This window comes from Talpa occidentalis, unplaced genomic scaffold, assembly GCF_014898055.3.
Source record: "Talpa occidentalis isolate TD23 unplaced genomic scaffold, MPIMG_talOcc4v2.1 talOcc4.11, whole genome shotgun sequence".
Lineage (NCBI taxonomy): Eukaryota > Metazoa > Chordata > Mammalia > Eulipotyphla > Talpidae > Talpa > Talpa occidentalis.
Genome location: NW_023601104.1, coordinates 61,343,404 through 61,362,229, shown reverse-complemented (window position 1 = coordinate 61,362,229; position 18,826 = coordinate 61,343,404). Strand labels below are relative to the sequence as shown.

At 36.1% G+C, this 18,826-nt stretch overlaps 1 protein-coding gene across 4 annotated transcripts in view; it reads left to right on the top strand.

Moving 5' to 3' along the window:
* The window catches only part of NIN (ninein), a 93,298-nt gene extending 83,990 nt beyond the window's left edge, over positions 1 to 9,308 (top strand). For 2 of the 4 annotated variants that reach the window (XM_037503310.2, XM_037503314.2), the window contains 2 exons: positions 2,834 to 2,944; positions 5,633 to 9,308. In XM_037503310.2, the coding sequence (XP_037359207.1) occupies positions 2,834 to 2,944; positions 5,633 to 5,842 (321 nt within the window). In that variant the 3' untranslated portion in view covers positions 5,843 to 9,308. Of the gene's footprint in view, positions 1 to 1,033; positions 1,423 to 2,833; positions 2,958 to 5,632 lie in introns of those variants that run through there. The other 2 variants (XM_037503311.2, XM_037503313.2) reach the window with 2 other exon arrangements.
* The last annotated feature ends 9,518 nt before the right edge of the window (positions 9,309 to 18,826 follow it).

Here is an 18,826-nt window from a genome sequence, read left to right as displayed (position 1 = left end):
AGATTTATTTTTTTTTATACAGGAACCGGGGTACAGGCCAGATGTGTGGGAGGGTGTGAGGATTCACCAGAGACAGAGCGGGGAACAGAACAGGCAGAATGAAGAAATACACTGCTGAGGGGAGCAGCAGGCGAGACAGGATTGGTCTGCCGCACCATGTGAGATTTTCGCTGGCCGGCCAGGATCCAACCTGCGCTGCAGAGGCTGCGGACAGCTTCACGGTGTGGCGCTCAACTGCCTGCACCACCAGGGAGGCCCTTGACCTCATTTTTTAATGGACATTTTACACCACATGATGAGGCTAGCAACATTCTAGTCATAACTCTCTCATACACACTATTTTGAAAGCTAGCTCTTCCGAACTCACCTACTGTTACAAAAAATAAACCATATCTGGGGCCTCCCTGGTGGCTAGGGGTTAAGTCTCAGCGCTGTCACCACTACTGCCTGAGTTTGATCCCTGGCCAGGGAACTAACCCACATGGCGCAGCAGACCACTCCTGTCTCACCCACTGCTCCCCTCAGAAGTATATTTCAATAGATCCACCTGTTCTGCTCCCCACACTGTCTCTGGTGAATCCTCTCACCCCTGCACCTCTGGCCTACACCCTAGTTCTTCTACCCAAATATAAATATTTAAAAATAAATAAATAAACCGTATCTTTTTTCTCCAGTAACTTCATGACTAGGCAGCCAAAAACTGTTAAGATTTTGATACATTAAAAATTCCTCCAGCCAGGCAGGGTAGTCTACTTAGTGCTCTCACTAGCCTGCAGGTTCTCCCGTTTCTGCTAACTGAGCTGCCACTAATTCTAAGAAAATAGGCCATTTTTAGAATCTGCACGTTGTGTCTGTGAGTGGAATGATGTGATTTCTTCTGCTTTTGTGTTGCTTTGCTTGCCTATGTGGTGTTACTGTGTGTGCTTTAAAAGTTGTTTGCATTATAAATGTGCAATTTGAGACATCCCTCCCCCCTCCCCCCAACATAATCTTGACATCAGGGTGAAGTATACCACTTGCCTTCTTTCTCTAGGCCTTGCTACCGGAGCAGCGAGCAGTGCATGCAGATTCCTACAGAAGGATTGGGCACCTGTGAAAACTGGGCTGCTATTGATGGCATTTCTTACCCTGGCAGATACTGAAACCCACACTCACACCCATATCCATACCCCACCCCCCAACACACACACACACACACACACACACACACACACACACACACAGACATAAGCTGAGAAATGTTTTGAATCAAGTGCTCTTTTAAATTATTATTATTTATTATTATTATTGTTAAACCTTTACAGTATTATGTCTCTTATTTATGTAGCAATGACAGATTTTGTGAATCAAATTCACAAATTTCAGCTTGTTACCAATAATTTATTTATGCCATTTTAAAAGTGTGGATTTGAGATTCTTGAAAGGATGTATTCTATATATTTTCTCATTCCATATATTGTAACTATTTTTAACAAAAGATACTACTTTTATATATGGAATTTGAAGAAAATCAGGGTTATTTATACTGTTTTGTATAAGATGTATGATACTTTTTTTGACAGGAAAATTTTGATGAAGCAATAAAAATAAAGTTTAAATATATGACTCTCTTTGTTTTTCCTCACCCCCAACTCTTGCCATGCTCCATCGTCTTCATAGTCTTCATGTTAATTATTATGGGGCCTTTGCTTTGTTTTTTTAAGACAAGTGGAAATCAGCATTTTCCATTTGCAGTTAAACTTTTTTAAACTGTTGTATCTTTTAAAATGTAGGATTAGATTCTTTTGAAACTAGATAGTCTCAAGGTCTGATTCCTTCACATTTACTTTCTGCATTAGGTTTTTGAAGACAAAATTATAGTAGGTTTAGATTTTTGTTTGTTTGAATAAATGCCGTTTATTTCATATACCAAAAAGTGCTGGCTTTCTACTCATGTTCAATCATTCTGCATGCTTTTTAAGGATGCCTTTTTTCAGAATATTTTAAGAGGCAGGTTATGCCATCAACCATGGACAACTGAGTTTTGCTTGAACATTTGAAGAAACTTCTAAAATCTGAAATTCCTTATGTGGCCATTTTGGGAGTGGGGACAGTTACTTACACATTATCTCTCTAGGTACTTCTGCTTTCCACCCATACACCATAATAATTCATCACTGTTACGAGACAAGAAAAAAGCCAGGCTCTTTTCCTTCCCTCTTTTATCTAGGGGTTGTTTGTCAGGAGAAGACTCTTAATTTTAAGTCTTCTTATGAGAAATCCATCCTCCAATCCAGATGTTTATTTCACACTGATATGTCATGTTGGGAAACAGATGACTGGAAAAACTGACAGAGGCCAATTACTATGAAAAAAGAAACACTTAATACCATCACAGTAATGAGCCATTTCAAAGGAAAAATAGACATTCATGTTGCAGGCTGATTGGCACTGTTAGGTGATCATACATAAACCCAGTTTTTCTTTTGTTATTGTCCCAACCATTGCAAAGACCAAATTACAGAAGGAAAGTTGACAACCATCTTTTAATTTACTTTGAATACCAATGTTACTACAAGAAGTGTGAACAGGTATTAAATTGGGGTTTTAAGAATTTTTCTTTATCTCAGGGGAAGATGGTAACATAGGTAAGTTTTTTATTTTTATCTTTGATTCTTTGATAGGGTTACTTATCTAATAGTGCAAGCCATGACGTGTTCAGAACCCCCATTTCATTAGAAATCCACCCTCTGCTTACAAACATTTGCTGCCCTTTTTCTGGGCATCATGTGGGGAAAAGAACTTTGCCCGTGGCATGATTTTCTAATGAGAATACACTGTTTTCTTCCTTCAGGAAAACCAGGAACTTGTAACTGTCATGGAGGAACGAATGATAGAAGTTGAACAGAAATTGAAACTGGTGAAAATGCTTCTTCAGGAGAAAGTGAATCAGCTTAAAGAACAAGTGAGCCTTCCAGGTCATCTCTACATGTCCACCTCACATTCCACTTTTTTTTTTTTAAGATTTATTTATTTATTTATACAAGCACCGGGTACAGTAAGAAGCCCTGGAGGGTGAGAGAATTCACCTGAGCCAGAGCAGGGAGTAGAACAGACAGACCGATGAAACACACTGCTGAAGGGAGCAGCAGGCGTGGCAGGAGAGGTCTGTCACGCCATGTGGGACCCTCCCCTGCAGCCGGGGATTGAACAGGCACTGCAGAGGCTGTGGGCAGCTTTGCAGCCCAGCGCTCAACCACCTGTGCCACCAGGGGAGGCCCCTCACATTCCACTTTTAACTGCAGTTTTACATTCCTCTATAGCCATTAAAAATAACTTGTTTAATAAAGTCAAACTATACTGTAAATCTACCAGAAAATTTAGGATTCAGTCTCTTCCGTACTACTGCAAAATTATGAATTCTGTATTCAACATTATTTTTTCCAAAGCTCTCATAAGACTTTTTTTTTAATTGAGGTAACATTGGTTAACAACACTGCATATGATTCAGAGATGTAAGTTCATACCTCTTCAGATATATTACCATACCACAGCCTCTATTAAAGCACCCAGAATCCTCCAGCATTGACCATTAGGCTCCTCCTCATTTTGGTCTCCACTTTCCCCTCCCCTACATGTATTCTCAATTTTACAGCCAGATTTCTAGGGTTTGTTTTTGTCTGACCCTTTATTTTGCTTCCCTGTATCCCACATACAAATGAAATCATCCAGTGTTTCTCTTTCTCCTTCTGGCTTATTTCACTTAGTATAAACCCCTCAAGTTCCATCCATGTAGTCACAGATGGCAAGGATTCATCTTTTTTTTAATAGCTGAGTAATAGTCCATTGGGGGGGGGTTGTGTTTGTGTGTGTCTATCTCATCCTTTTTTCTTACATTGTTATTCATTTTTGTACAATAAATGAATAAATCCCCATAAATCTCGCACCCATGAGCCATCACCATAATCCCTTGAGCTTTTCTCTCTCATTTTGACCCCTCTCCCTCCTCCTGCCCTGCTGTATCTTATGTCTTCTTAACCCACTCATCTGTTCTTGTCCATTTAAGTTGCTTCCATAACTTCGCTGTCATAAATAGTGCTGCAATGAATACACAAGTGCATATATCCCTTCAAATTTAGTGTTTTTGCAACCTTTGGTAAAGTGGAATTGCTGAACCATACAGTAGATTTATTTTTAATATTTTGAGGAATTTCCATACTGTCCTCCATAGGGGCTGGACCAGTCTATATTCTTACAACAGTGTATGAGGGTTCCTTTTTATACACACACTCACCAACACTTGTTTCTGGTGTTTTCGATTTGGGCCATTCTTACATGTGTGAGATGTCGCATCGTTTTGATTTGCATTTTCCTGAAAAGGGATGATGAACATTTTTATTATGTTCATATACATATATGTAGAAGACAAGTGGCCAACATATGTCTTCTTTGTCTTTTTAGGTCTTTTTCCCATTTTTTGATAACTTTTATGTTGTTGAATTATATGCGTTCTTTATAGATCTGGATATTGGAACTTCTCAGATGAATGACATACAAATATTTTTTCCCATTCAGTAGAGTGTCTTCATTTTAATGATCTTTTTCCCTAAGGCATATGTTTATTTGCTTACAGTGAATTATATGAACCTAAATCATTTCTAATGAAGTTCAGCAACTCAAATTTGAATTTTTATATATTTTTTTCTGCCCCAAACAGGAAATGTTCATTATTTAAATAAATGGAAAAATTATATTGGCTAAAAAATGAGGCATGATAAATGAAACTTTAGCTTTCCTTTTTGCAACAGCCATGACAAGCTCATAAAAGTGCCTATATGGAACTATAGCCAGACCCCCTACATGCCATGCTCTGAATTGTAATCCAGACCCTGAATTCCAGGACCTTTAAGCAGCCTTATCCATTCCCCCTGCTAGTGATAGTCATGGCCTCTGTGTTTAGAAGTTATTTGTGTATCCACTGAAGAGAATGCAAAAAGGAATACTTATTCTAGGAAAATTTTATATAGCTTCTCTCAAAACTAAGATTAAGAGAATCTTAATTAAGATTAAGATTCTCTTAATCTTAGTGCATGCAAGGAGGGTGTCACAGAAGTAGCCCAGCCTGGTTTTCTAGGTACATAAAACCTAAGAATAATCTCAAGTGAGAGTCTTAATGCAGAGGTAGACAGGAACTTTCCTTTGTCTTATATCTTAATACAAAGAATGGAAACAGTAAATGTACAATAAATATTTATTAATTCAAAATAATCAATAGGTTGTTATTATGAATTGGAAGCTCAAGCACTTGTTAACAACAGAGCTAAACATTTCCCACCAGACACATCAGACATTTTACAAAAGTATTTTGAAATTTTTAGAGCATAAGTACATGAATGACACCTAATTTACTTAGGTGGGAAAAACTTTCATTTTGGAGTCCTCTAATATCAGTCTGTTCATTAACAAAAGAATAATGGAATAATGGACTTGCTTAACTGAATCCCTGATACCAGGTCTGATGTTAGTGTTATGTTTAAAATAAATATATAATTGATAGAAGCCATTTGCCTTCATAACAACTATTCTCATGCCTGGTCTTAAATTTTAAAGAATTTCAGAAATGAAGTCAAGATGTTTCTGTTTCTCTTTCTAGCTCTGCAAAAATACAAAAACAGATGCAATGGTGAAGGATTTGTATGTTGAAAATGCACAGTTGCTGAAAGCTCTGGAAATGACTGAACAGAGACAAAAAACAGCAGAGAAGAAAAATTACCTCCTAGAAGAGAAGATCGCCAGCCTCAGTAACATAGTTAGGAATTTGACACCAGCACCACTGACTTCTACGCCTCCCCTGAGGTCATAACCAAGCCAAAGGATAAATGCATATTTGTGCACTTTACTGAAATGGATGGAACATTTCAGTAGGTTCTTGTAACTTTTTTTTAAACCTTTAATGGTATAAAATTAAAGTCTAACCTAAGGCCTCCTGCAACAGAATCGGAGTCTCCAGTCATTCTAATTAGTTTTACTAAATAGACTCTTAGAGTTGTAAAATTTACAAGTTTGAGTTATTCCTAAGTTTTGAATTTTTAAAAAATATTGTAATAGCTTCCAAGAAGGTAGATACATAAAAACTAGTAAGAGCCTTAAAACCCAGTTTTGAGTGAGTTTTTAAAAATCGCTATTATATACTAACTTAATCTACTTACCAGCTGTTTCAAGTTGGATATCTGAATAGCTGATTGTTTTGAACTTTATTTTAAACCAAAATTTATGTTTTCTTATATGTTGAAATATTGAAAAGTGATTCTAATAGTTTTGATCCTCTGAGTTATTTGGTAGACTTTCTGCTTGATAAGGCAGTTGGCCTCAATCACTGAGGTCAGAAGAGTCCACGGAACTCTGCCTTCTAACTTCCTTGACAGTATTATAGATGTAGAATTGATTTACTAAACTGAACTGTTAACTAATGTTAAAGCTTTACTCTCTTTAAGCAGCCTTTTTTTTCCTTCTCAGAAGTTTCATTGAGAGCTTGCCTTCTAGGAAATGGATAAAGCCACATTCTTAAAGCATTTGAACTATAGGGAAAGTACTGAATAAACCACTTGGGGTAAATAGCTGCCCTCAGAGAGATGAGAGAGATAAGCTAAAGTCTTACAGTTCATGAACTTATATTTGGAGTTGCCTCAAGAACTCAGGGAACAATGCTTTAAACTGTCTTCCTGAAATACTGTTGGGCCTCTTTAAGAATTTAAAATTATAAACCATGTGACCTTATTTATTTGTCTTCTATTTACAGCTTTCATGAAATTTTTATTTTTACATTGTTAGTGAGTTTTATCTTCTGAAAAAAAAATCTTATTTTAGAATTAGAAAATCTCTTCTAACTTATGGAGAGTTTTTATTATTTGCTTGTTTAATATAGGTTTCTCTACAACTCAAATCTGATAGGAATTTTTTACAATAAGCTCTGGCGTGCTAGCTGAGGTAAAGGAGAATGAAATAGTACTCTCCATTCCATTTGAAGACCAGAAAACATTTTAGATTGATAACTTTTCACCCCTCAAGGAAAATCTCTGCTTCTAACCTACTTCTACCAGTAATTACTAGAGGATTTACATGGGTACAGGACACTAACAAAACTTATTACAGCCACCTTTTTGTTTTCATGGGAGAGTAATTAGATGAGAAAAATTCACGTTGGTGTACTTCTGGAAAGCCAAGTCTATGGATTTACAGGCAGTAAATCCATGCTGCTTTCCACAGCAGGAACTAAAGAAAAAACAGACTGCCTAAGAAGCCATATAATGTCAGATATTCAATCTCAACAAATAATTTGCATGAAGGAACTTTAGGGTTCCTCACAACCTAAATGTCTGCTCGTAGTCCTACCTGCCAACAAAGGAGTCCTCCAAGAGCCCTGACAAAATATGATCATTTGTGGGACTGGGAGTTCACACTCATGAAATGGACCTTTTCATCTTTGGACACTCTTATCAGGAAATCTTGATTTCCCACTGGAAAAAGAATTTTAATCCTTCCTTATCATGCCTTCTATAATCTTTCTCCTCCACTGAAAACATTCTATAAACTCAAGTACTTGTACGGCATTGGCTTTAACATAGACTTTTCTTCACATAAAACTGTGGCTAGGCCTAGACCAAGATTAAAAATAAACGAAGCATCTCTGGTATATTAAGTGATATGCTTCAAGTCACTCAAGGTTATTACCACAGAACTGAACACCGAGCATATTTCTCAAATAGCTGGCTTAGCATGTGATCCTATGTTGTACTTCTTTATTTTTTACATTTTGAAGTATAGATTACTTTTTCCTATAAATAATATTTAAATGTATATAAAATGTATAATGAATGTAAATATGACTTTCTGGGAAGTTTTAGACTACATTTAGAATCTCTTAATCCAAAATGCTGCTCAAGTGAGAGTTAATTTAACCAACATTTAGGTGCTTAATTTCTTGCTTTACCATACTTACAAGATTGGGGAAGAAAGAACATGAGAAATACATATTTTAAATTTGTACATTTGTGCAGCTGTTTATTTTTATAGAGTAGTTTGGAATGTGAATTTAAATGGCAATTTATAATATGGTTTATAGCATAAAGAGATTAAATCTAAAATGTAAATGTACTTTCAGACTTTATAATAGTACACTTTAAAAATCACAAGTTATATATTAGTTTATAGGCATGTGGCTGTTTATTAAAAGCACTCATTAAACTTTATTTTGATTTCTTAAGAACAGTTATGAAATTAATCCTAGAAGATGGGATCTTCATTGCAAGGCTAGAGAATCAAGTTGGCCTTTGTGATAATTTGTTACACTAAAAATAGGAAATTGTTTACTATTTTGCTTTCTTCTGGCTTTTAGGTACCTGAACTCGTAAGCTCAAATTTGTGAAAGGAGAAGAGTAGAACCAGGCACAATATTTTTCTAAAAGTCTAAATAAAGCCAATTTTAAGAATTATCTTGAATATGAATTCTTCCCAGATGCTTCAAATGCATTGCTTTTATTTTTAATCTTAACCATATTTTATAGAAATAGATTACAAAGCTCTAGGCTTGCAGGGTAGAAAAGGAGCACGTACAGTTCTAGTATTTCAATAATGTACTAATACCCAGGGAAGGTATTACTATGAGGAACTTTCTGTTTGAAAATGAATAAGGCTTTATGGTAGACTTTAACATGTGGGGATGGACTTTTTATTTTTGTGATTTTGTGTTGCTGTTATCAGCATCTTAAAGGTATTCCCAATCAAGTCAAGACTGAGTGCTTTGTAATCCTATTAAGCAAGTCTTGTTTTGACTTGTAATGACTCACTGGAATGATATAATTATAAAAGTAATGCCAAAAATAAAGTCAAAGCCTAATAACCAAAGCATTTCACATTTCAGACGTTCATTTGATCATATCTGGACCTATTCTGAACATCTCAGCAATAGTATAAATTATGAGATGTGCAATTATAAGGCACAAAAAGTTTTGGACTAATGCATGTGGATAGCTGCTTAATAATTAATCCAAGGTAGCTTTTTCTTAGCTTTTTTGAATGATATAAGTTAAATTTAATCTTATGGGAAGAAATTTCACAGCATGATTTAAGGGAACATTGGTTTTTTCAGGATGACCTGAGTTCATCTAAACCCATCTCTAGGATTCTGTTCAGATAAATATCAATGTATATGTGTTTCTGTCAACTTTGTATATTTCATCTTAGCCATTCTATCCTAGAAGTTTTAATGTGAGCTTAAAATGTATATAAATAAATACTTTTGCAAATATGGTTCTTGTTTTCTGTATACCTTGAGCTGGAATAAATAGTTTCAATGTGTTAATCATTGAGCTTTAGAGTGAAAGTATCAGAATATTGCACTAAACAATCTACAAATGCAGAATCTCAGCCTCCACTCCAGGCCTATTGAATCAGATTTTGCATTTATAAAAAGACCCACAGATGATTAGTATATAGAACACTGGGTCTCCATTCCTTTCACAGTATGATGACTTTCACATCAGCCAGTTTGGGTTTCCTGTACCCTGAAATGGTTCATAATTTATTTCTGGAACCCTGATTTAACATAGGTGAGGCCTTCTTTGGATTTTGAGTGTTTCAAATGTGACTTTATTCCACACTGCTGTCTTTAAGGCTAACATAAATTTTCTAGTTGATTTGCTTATGAATGTGAGCTATATACAATTATAGCTATAATATTCTTTTAGGTTAAATTAATATGCTGAATGATAAATGTAGAGTGAAAATGTTGGCCAAACTAGACACATCTATCTCATGAATCTTGTTTTATTTCAAAGGCTTTATACCAACCTTACTTGGCTTTTATGAGGGAGAAGCTATTATTATCCCCACTTTACAGCTGAGAGAATGAATTTAGGAATTTAAGGCCACACAGTCAGCTAAATAGGGGACCCAGAACTTAAGGACCAGGTTTGTCTATATTGTTATGTTCCAATACTAATATTCTACTTCTGGCAAACATTTAATCAGCATTGAAAGAATATTTACCATGTCCACTGCACCCTAAGATATAAAACATTGCTGGTATTCTGTTCACAACCTGATTAGGGTAATACATATAGGCTTTATACACAAAAAATAAATCCATACAGAAAATAGTCGTTTTGTTGATGGATTCAGTGATTGAGATACTTAAATAAGGAGATCAAGATCCTTGTATTTTAATATAGAGAATAGGAATATTCTTAACCAAGCATTAAATGAAATTCTGCACTTCATTGAGACTAATGTAACCTGTTTTACGCTCCATTATTCATTTTACATTAAAGTTATACGTTCTCTTTAACATATTCGATATTCATTTTTCTATAATACTAAATTTTGTCTAGAAGACCAGAATTTTTACCTAAATTACGCAAAATGTGAGGATGTGAAGTCATTGGAAATCACACACACACACACACACACACATTGTTAGTGAAACTGTGAAGTGGAAAACAGTTTGATAGTTTCTCCAAAAATTAAAACTATCTACTAGTTACCCACTTGTTTTCCAAAGTATTTAGCGAAGGGAAATGAAAACACATGTTCATACAACAACATGTACAGTCACGTTCATAGCAAATATATAATGGCCAAAAACTGAAAACAACCCGAATGTCCACCATGGATAAATGGGTAAGTAAATTATGGTATAGCCACATAATGAACTACTATTTCAATGAAAAGGAATGAGTTATTGTACAGCTTTCCACTATGACTGGACCAGTTTACATTCCCACTGTCAGGGTGAGAGGGTTCTTTTTCACCACATTCTCACCAACATTTGTTGTTTCTAGTTGTTGTTTTTTAATATGGGCCATTCAGCAGGTGTGAAGTGGTTTCTCATTGTGTTTTTGATTTGCATTTCCCTGATAAATGATGTTGAACATTTTTTCATATGCCTGTTGGCCATCTGCATTTCTTCTTTGGAGAAGTGCCTTTTTAGCTCTTCTACCCATTTTTTGATTGGGTTCTTTGCTTTATTTCTGTTGAGTTATGTAAGCTCACGGTAGATCTTTTCTATCAGTTCCTTATCAGTAGTATGATGAGTACCATTCAGAATGGTGTCTATCTTGGCCGTTGTCTCTTCTGCTGTCCAGATGCTTTTTAGTTTGATGTAGTCCCAGCTATTTATCCTCTTTGTTTACCTTACTTCTGGAGATGAGTCCTCAAAGATGGTTCTGAGGTTTATGTCATGGAGTGTTTTACCTGTTTGCTCCATACTTAGGTTTTGAGTCTTACATCCAAATCTTTTATTCATCTTGAGTTCATCTTGTATATGGTATGAAGTAGTAGTCAAGTTTCATTCTTTTGCATGTGGCAGTCCAATTTCCCTAGCACCATTTATTGAAGAGGCTATCCTTGTTCCAGTGTATATTCTTAGCTCCTTGGTCATAGTTTAGTTGACCACATGTGTGATTTTATTTCTGGGCTTTCAATTCAATTCCATTGGTCTGTGTGTCTGCTTTTCAAGTCATTATAATCCTAAATCAGAATTATCATCAAAGTTGTCACTGGAAAGATGCAAGATATAATAATTAAGGAAATTGTTTTGGTTGCCAGATATGCTCACTCAGTTCTAATAACTAATCATATATATGAGATAATCAGGCCCTAGCAAGTAAGTCTGTACATGCTCTAAATGTGGAAAATATGTGAATTCTGAACATCAATTTTTTTTTTTAATTTTTTTTTTTAATCTTAAATTTTATTTTTATATTCCCCCATACAATTGCAAACGCCCCATTCTGACCCCAATCCTTCCCCTCCCACCCCCCACCCCCCAAAAAGTGTCTCTGGTTCATAGTTTTTTGTTGATTTTGATTTTCACTTTCTTATATTCATTTTCCTGGTCCCTTATTTAAGTTTTCTAGATTCCTGCTATGAGTGAGACCATCCGGTATTTTTCTTTTTCTTTTTGGCTTATTTCGCTGAGCATGATCCCTTCCAGCGCCATCCATGTTGCTGCAAATTGCATGTGTTTATCTTTTTTGAATGCTGAGTAATATTCCATGGTATATATGTACCACATCTTCTTGATCCAGTCATCTACTTTTGGGCATTTGGGTTGTTTCCAAAGCTTAGCTATTGTAAACAGTGCTGCTATAAACATAGGGGTGCAGGTGCTCTTTGGAATTGATGAACATCAATTTTTTTATGTGACCTAATAGCACTGTGAATTTAACAGGGAAGCCTATCTGCGAATTATAATAGTTGAATGTTTTACTACTGAGTGATTAGGAATTCTCAACAGAAATTCTAGGAATCAGAAGCCTTTGAGAAACACATGAATCATAAGGAAGAAATCTGTTCTTTCTATGCCTTTCATTTATACTCCTTTCCTCTTCCTCTTCCACTGATTTCTGGAACATTCCCATCAACATTTTTCTAATGGCTTATAGTTTGACTATATTCCACATCTTCTAACATGCTGCCTTCACGTTCCTAAATTTTCTCAATTCCATTTCTTTCACCTCTACTAAACTACAGGCTAATGTGGTCACACCTGGTAACTTATTTCAAACTCTTGAAATTCCCCTCTGACCGCAACTTTCTGTTCATGCCTTCCATTTCCTCACTTCACTGAATCTGCTCTTTGTCTACATTGTTATTTCGAGTTCCTCAATCCTGATCAGCATGAGGTAAATAGCACCACCAGCCAAAGGCAAAAGAATCTTAATATTTAATGTCCTGTTCAGACTTGACTAAATGCATATTTAAGTTGTTAAAGATACTAAGCTCTCCAAAGTAAATTTTAAAGATGTATTGACATGGGAACATGCAAAGCAAAGTCAGATTTCTTTAAAAAACTTAATTCCCACAATTGTTGAGACTTATCTATAGCGTTCCCCCCATCTGAAAAGCAGTACGTTCCCATTTGGGAGGTTATTATGGAGGACTTGGGATGTTAAAATATTTCTCTACATAAATCAGTAGTAATGGCATTCTCAGACCCAAATCATACCAAATCATACCAAAAAGGAACATTTTACTTTCAGATAGTGGGACAAACCTGTACTGAGATGTATTTAATGCTTATCACTAGTTCATTTTCAGTTATTCCTCCAATTCTGAGTTTTAAATTTTGACTAATCAACTGGTTTGCTGGATTTCTTCAAGTAGGTCTTTTCAGAAGATTTACAATGCTGTATTCCCCTTACTTGTTCATTGTCTTTCTTTTGCTCTCGATTCTCCAGCCTTTATTGCCTTTTTGATTTGTTCAAAGTATACAGATTAAATTCCATCTTTTTTTTTTGGTACTTTGTCCTGAATATTCTTAAATCCAACTGCAGTCTGGATTGATTGAGTTTCAGGTATATCACTGAAACTTAAATGCAGAACTCCCCTGAGTTAGATTGACTTCTTTAATCCACATTTTCTTGCTTTTGTTTTTTGTTTGTTTGTTTTTTTAAAGATTTATTCATTCATTCATTTATTTATTTTTTATTTTATTTATACAAGCACTGGGTACAGTCAGAAGCACGGGAGGGTGAGAGAATTCACCAGAGTCAGAGCAGGGAGCAGAGCAGGCAGAAGGACCTAAGTACACTGCTGAGGGGAGCAGCGGGCGGCAGGAGAGGTCTGCTGTGCCATGTGGGACCCTCCTCCAGTGGCCGAGGAGCAGCTGGGGATCGAACCGGCACCGCAGAGGCTGTGGGCAGCTTCGCAACCCAGCGCTCAACCGCTGCGCCACCGGGGAGGCCCTTCTTGCTTTTGTTTTTAATGATTTTTGTATGTATGAAAGAGAGTTTATTATTCCAGTAATTTGCTAGGATAGGCCATATAGGAAGCATACCTTTTGAGTCACTTCATACTAAAAATGTCTTTATTCTCCCTTTCCTTTTGATTCACATTTTGGGTGCATATGGAATTTTATATGAAACTTTTCATTTATTTGAAAGCATTAGTTCACTGTTATTTTATAGCAGTCCTTGTTGATGATGAACTCTAATGCTGGTCTGCTTCTCATTCCTTTATAATTGACCACTGCTTTCTCTGGAAGCTTTTATGATCTTTCCTTTTATCCTTGATGTTCTAAAATTTCACATTGAAACATGGCGCAGCGGTTGAGCGCTGGGCTGCGAGGCTACCTGCAGCCTCTGCAGCGCCGGTTCGATCCCTGGCCACCAGCGAGGGTCCCACATGGCACAGCCAGACCTCTCCTGTCTCACCCGCTGCTCTCCTCAGCAGTGTATTTCGTCAGTCTGCCTGTTCTGTTGCCTGCTCTGGCTCTGGTGAATTCTCTCACCCTCCCGCACTTCTGACTGAACCCGGTGCTTGTATAAATAAATAAATAAATCTTAAAAAAAAAAAGAAATATGGATTTTTTTAAATTAATTTTGAGTGGCAGTTGGGATACCCTTCAGTTGGGAAACTCCTTCATCTTTGAAAAAATGTTAGTTTTTAATGATGACCTCTCTATTTTCTCTATTAACTCTTTTTGGAAATCATATTTTCAGGATATTGGGACTCTTGTATAGAGCCTGTTTTTCTTTTCTTTCATATTTCCTATCTCTGTCTCTTATTTTGTGGAAGGTCTGCTCAACTTTATCTTCCTAACTTCTAAATATTTTATCTTTAATTTCGAAGAGCTCTTTATTGCTTTCTGATGGTATCTTTTTTCACAGTATTCTGTTGACTTAACAGAATCAATATCTTTCCCCAAATCTCTGTGTTGATGTATAATAAGCATTATTGCTTAAAATATACACCTAGTCTTTGAATTACTGATTTTCTTTGAAGGTCTATTTTTCTGTTTATCTTGCTGTCGCTCATGCTGCAAGTTTCTTAAAATTCCTAGTAATCTTTGGTAGCATATTTATATTGAAGAATGACACATTAGATTAAAAAATAAAACCAACCAACAAACACCTGGGCATCAGTGCCTATCGTCTGGCAGATTTCCCTATGAGATGAGTTGGGTGTTTTGTTGTAGGACCTAGAAATGTTAGCATGCCAAGTTTTTGTTCTATCACCTTCAACTTCTCTAGGAAAGAACTCTACAGTCCCTTTCTCAGAGATAGGTACTGAGCTGTTGAAATCTTATAGGCAAAAATGGTGGCAGTTTAACATCAATTAATGCTGATTTTTAGATTCACATTTCTTTCCTAAATTCCTTAATTCAGATACTTGTGACTCTCAAACTTCTCCTAAGTCAGCTGTATGTGCTTTCACATGCATTTCAACTATGCCATCGTCTCTCCTAATTCATCTATTCTTTTTACCTCTTTCCACTTCAGCTCAATCCCATCTTTCTCTAGTTGTAATTTACTGATTTTGTGTCTACTGATGGCCCATCTTGCATTCTCATGATAATTATGAGTTTATTCCCCTCTATTCTTTTATTGTCAAGAAAGTGGAATTCCAAAAAGGAGAGGAGATATATTTATGTGACCAGTCTCCATATGGAAACGGGACATTTCCATTTCTTCCCTGAATTTTTTGCATCCTGTCTCTATCCATATGAATTTTACTTATACTGATTTCTTAACTACCTTTTAAATAAATGTATTATTCATTCTTGCACCTTAAAGGCTAAAGATCACTACACCAGAGAAAAGGGTCAGTAGAAACTACAAGAAAGTAGTATACAAGATAGGGAAGAGATTGTACAGAGAAAGTTCCCACAGGACATGAAATGGATGTGCAGTATTTTTGGCAAGAGAAAGTAGGTCACAGGTGGGAGTAAGAGATGATAGTATTAAATGGCCAATGAAATCCTCAACAGCTTTTTAAAACAAGAATATTTTGTTTCAATTTCCATTTGGGACTCTGGGAGACCATCTTTGCTGAGGACCTGTGCATTAGCATAAGTGAAATAGCAAAAAGAGCAATAGTAGGGTGGCTTTTTTTAGGCCATGGAACAGATGGAACGGAGATGGTGTTTCTGAATAGTCCTTGTTTCCCATGTAGTATAGAAGGGATGTTTCCAAATTAGACTTCCCGTAACGGGTTCCCTGGGTAAATTTTTACTGAGTTCTCAAAAAAAAATTACTATATGCCAAATAAAAATTGATACTTCAAATTATAGGCAAAAATAAAGTTGAAAGTGGCTGAAACTAAGGCCCAGTTTTGGAAGATAAAACTTTCCAGGGCTAGAGAAAAAAAGATACAAAAAGGCCTGTAAGGAGAGACAAATGAAGTCAAGGATCAAGGATTTATTTTGGCTAGCTGAGGGTTTTAGAGAACATCTAAAACCAGGCAAAAAAAAAAAAAATATATATATATATATTAATAAGAGCTAAATTCAGGGACAGCAAATCTCAAAGCTTGATTCCTCTAATAAAACTTGTGAAACCAATTCTCTACATTATTTGAGGGGATGATTCATCAGACTCCATAGGAGTTTGGGAACCCTACACAATTGCTAATATTATACATTTATATTTTCAGAGCTGTGTAGACATTGCATATGCTTATCCTTCATAGAAAACAACTGAAGCTTCTGCCTGAAAAGGGTATTCAGGAATTTTCCCACCCAGGCTGTAAGAGCAAAATTTTGGAGGCCTGCAGAGTTATAGATGCTAGCATAATAATTACTTCTTCCTGTGAGCAGGAAGAGTGGTTGGAGAATAGAAGTTCCTCAACTGTAAAAAAAAAAAAAAATTAAGAGTTTCCACATGTTGGGCTTATTTCCACTTGGCTTTTTTCTTGCACAATCCTATATTAGATAGTTAACCCTTTAAAATTTTATATGCTTCTGGCCTGAAAGAATTAACATTTTTTAAATGGCCATCTTACCCAAAGCAAAATATAGATTCAATGCAATACCTATCAAAGTTTTAATGGCATTCTTCAAACATTACTGAGATATTGATGGAACCACAAAAGACCATGAATACCCAAGCAATCCTGAGAGAAAAGAATGGTGATATCATCCTTCCAGACTTCAAATGATATTGTAAGGCTATCGTAATCAAAACAGTATGGTCTTGCAATAAAACTAGACCTACAGAACAATGGAATAGAATTAAGAGCCCAGAAATAAACCCACACATATATGAACAGTTAATCTATGACAAAGGAACCAAAAGTATACAACAGAGAAAGGGAAGTCTCTTCAACAAATGGTGTTGGGAAAACTGGACAGTCACATGCAAAAGAATAGTCCTCTATTTCATACAATACACAAACATTAACTCAAAATGGGTTAAAAACTTATATGTAAGACCTGAAACCACAGAATACATAGAGGAACACAGGCAAACATTCCTATTTGGTTTCAGAGATGTCTTTGGGTACTTGACTCCAATGGCAAGGGAAACAAAAGCAAAAATTTAAAAAAAAACCAACACAGGAAAACATCAAACTAAAAAGTTTCTGCACTCAAAAGACACTGTCATTAAAACGACACCCAAATGAGTGAAGGTATTTGCATAGCATATATCTGACAAGAGGCTAAAGTCCAAGATCTACAAAAAATGCATACATTCAACAAAAAGACACAACCCAATCAAAAAATGGGCAGAAGATCTAAACAGACACTTGTCCAAATAAGATACACAGATCACCTAAAGGCACATGAAAAAATGTTCAATATTACTTATCATGAGAAAATGCAAATCAAAACCACAATACCACCTCTTCCTATGAAAATGGCCCATCAAAAAGACTAGACATAACCAGTGTTGGCATGACTGTGGAGAAAAAGGAACCATCATATACTGCTGGTGGGAATATAATGGTCTAGCTCTTACTGACGGTATGGAGGTTTCTCAAAATGCATCTAGCAAGACAAAGCTTAGATAGCTTAAGATAGTTTAAGAAACTTGGTTATCTTTGAAAGTAGAATTTGCCATGAAATTTAATTTTTTGCTAATGATGGTTTCACATAGTGCTGTATTTTAACACTTTCTTTGTAACTTGTTTTTACAGATTTATTTATTTATACAAGAACTGGGGTACAGGCCAGAGGCATGGGAGGGTGGAAGAATTCACCAGAGACAGAGTGGGGAGCAGAACAGGCAGACAACAGAGAACACTGCTGAGGAGAGCAGCGGGTGAGGCAGGAGAGGCCTGCCATGCGGGTATCTCCTTGGCCGGTCAGGAACCAAACCCACGCTGCAGAGGCTGCAGACAGCTTCACAATGCTGCGCTCAACCCACTGCGCCACTGGGGAGGCCCTCTTTGTAACTTTTTAAAATAAAAACATAATAAAAATTTTATAAGATGAGAAATCAACTATGTGCCTATTATCCGTCTAGGGTAACTCTTTATTTTTATATATTCCTTCTACCTAAATGGCACAAAAATGTAGGGCTAAAAGATACTTTGGAAAGAACACCTGCACCCCTATGTTTATTGCAGCACTGTTTACAATAGCTAAGCTTTGGAAACAGCCCAAATGCCCAAAAATAGATGACTGGATCAAGAAGATGTGGTACATATATACCATGGAATATTACTCAGCATTCAAAAAAGATAAACACATGCAATTTGCAGCAACATGGATGGCGCTGGAAGGGATCATGCTCAGCGAAATAAGCCAAAAAGAAAAAGAAAAATACCGGATGGTCTCACTCATAGCAGGAATCTAGAAAACTTAAATAAGGGACCAGGAAAATGAATAACTATAAGAAAGTGAAAATCAAAATCAACAAAAAACTATGAACTAGAGACACTTTTTGGGGGGCGGGGGTGGGAGGGGAGGGATTGGGGTCAGAATGGGGGGGGCTGCAATTGTATGGGGAATATAAAAATAAAATTTATTATTTAAAAAAAAAATAAAAAACACAGGAAATAAGAAAAAAAAAAAAGATACTTTGGAAATCAATTAATCCAATTTTTTCATTTTCATGATAAAACT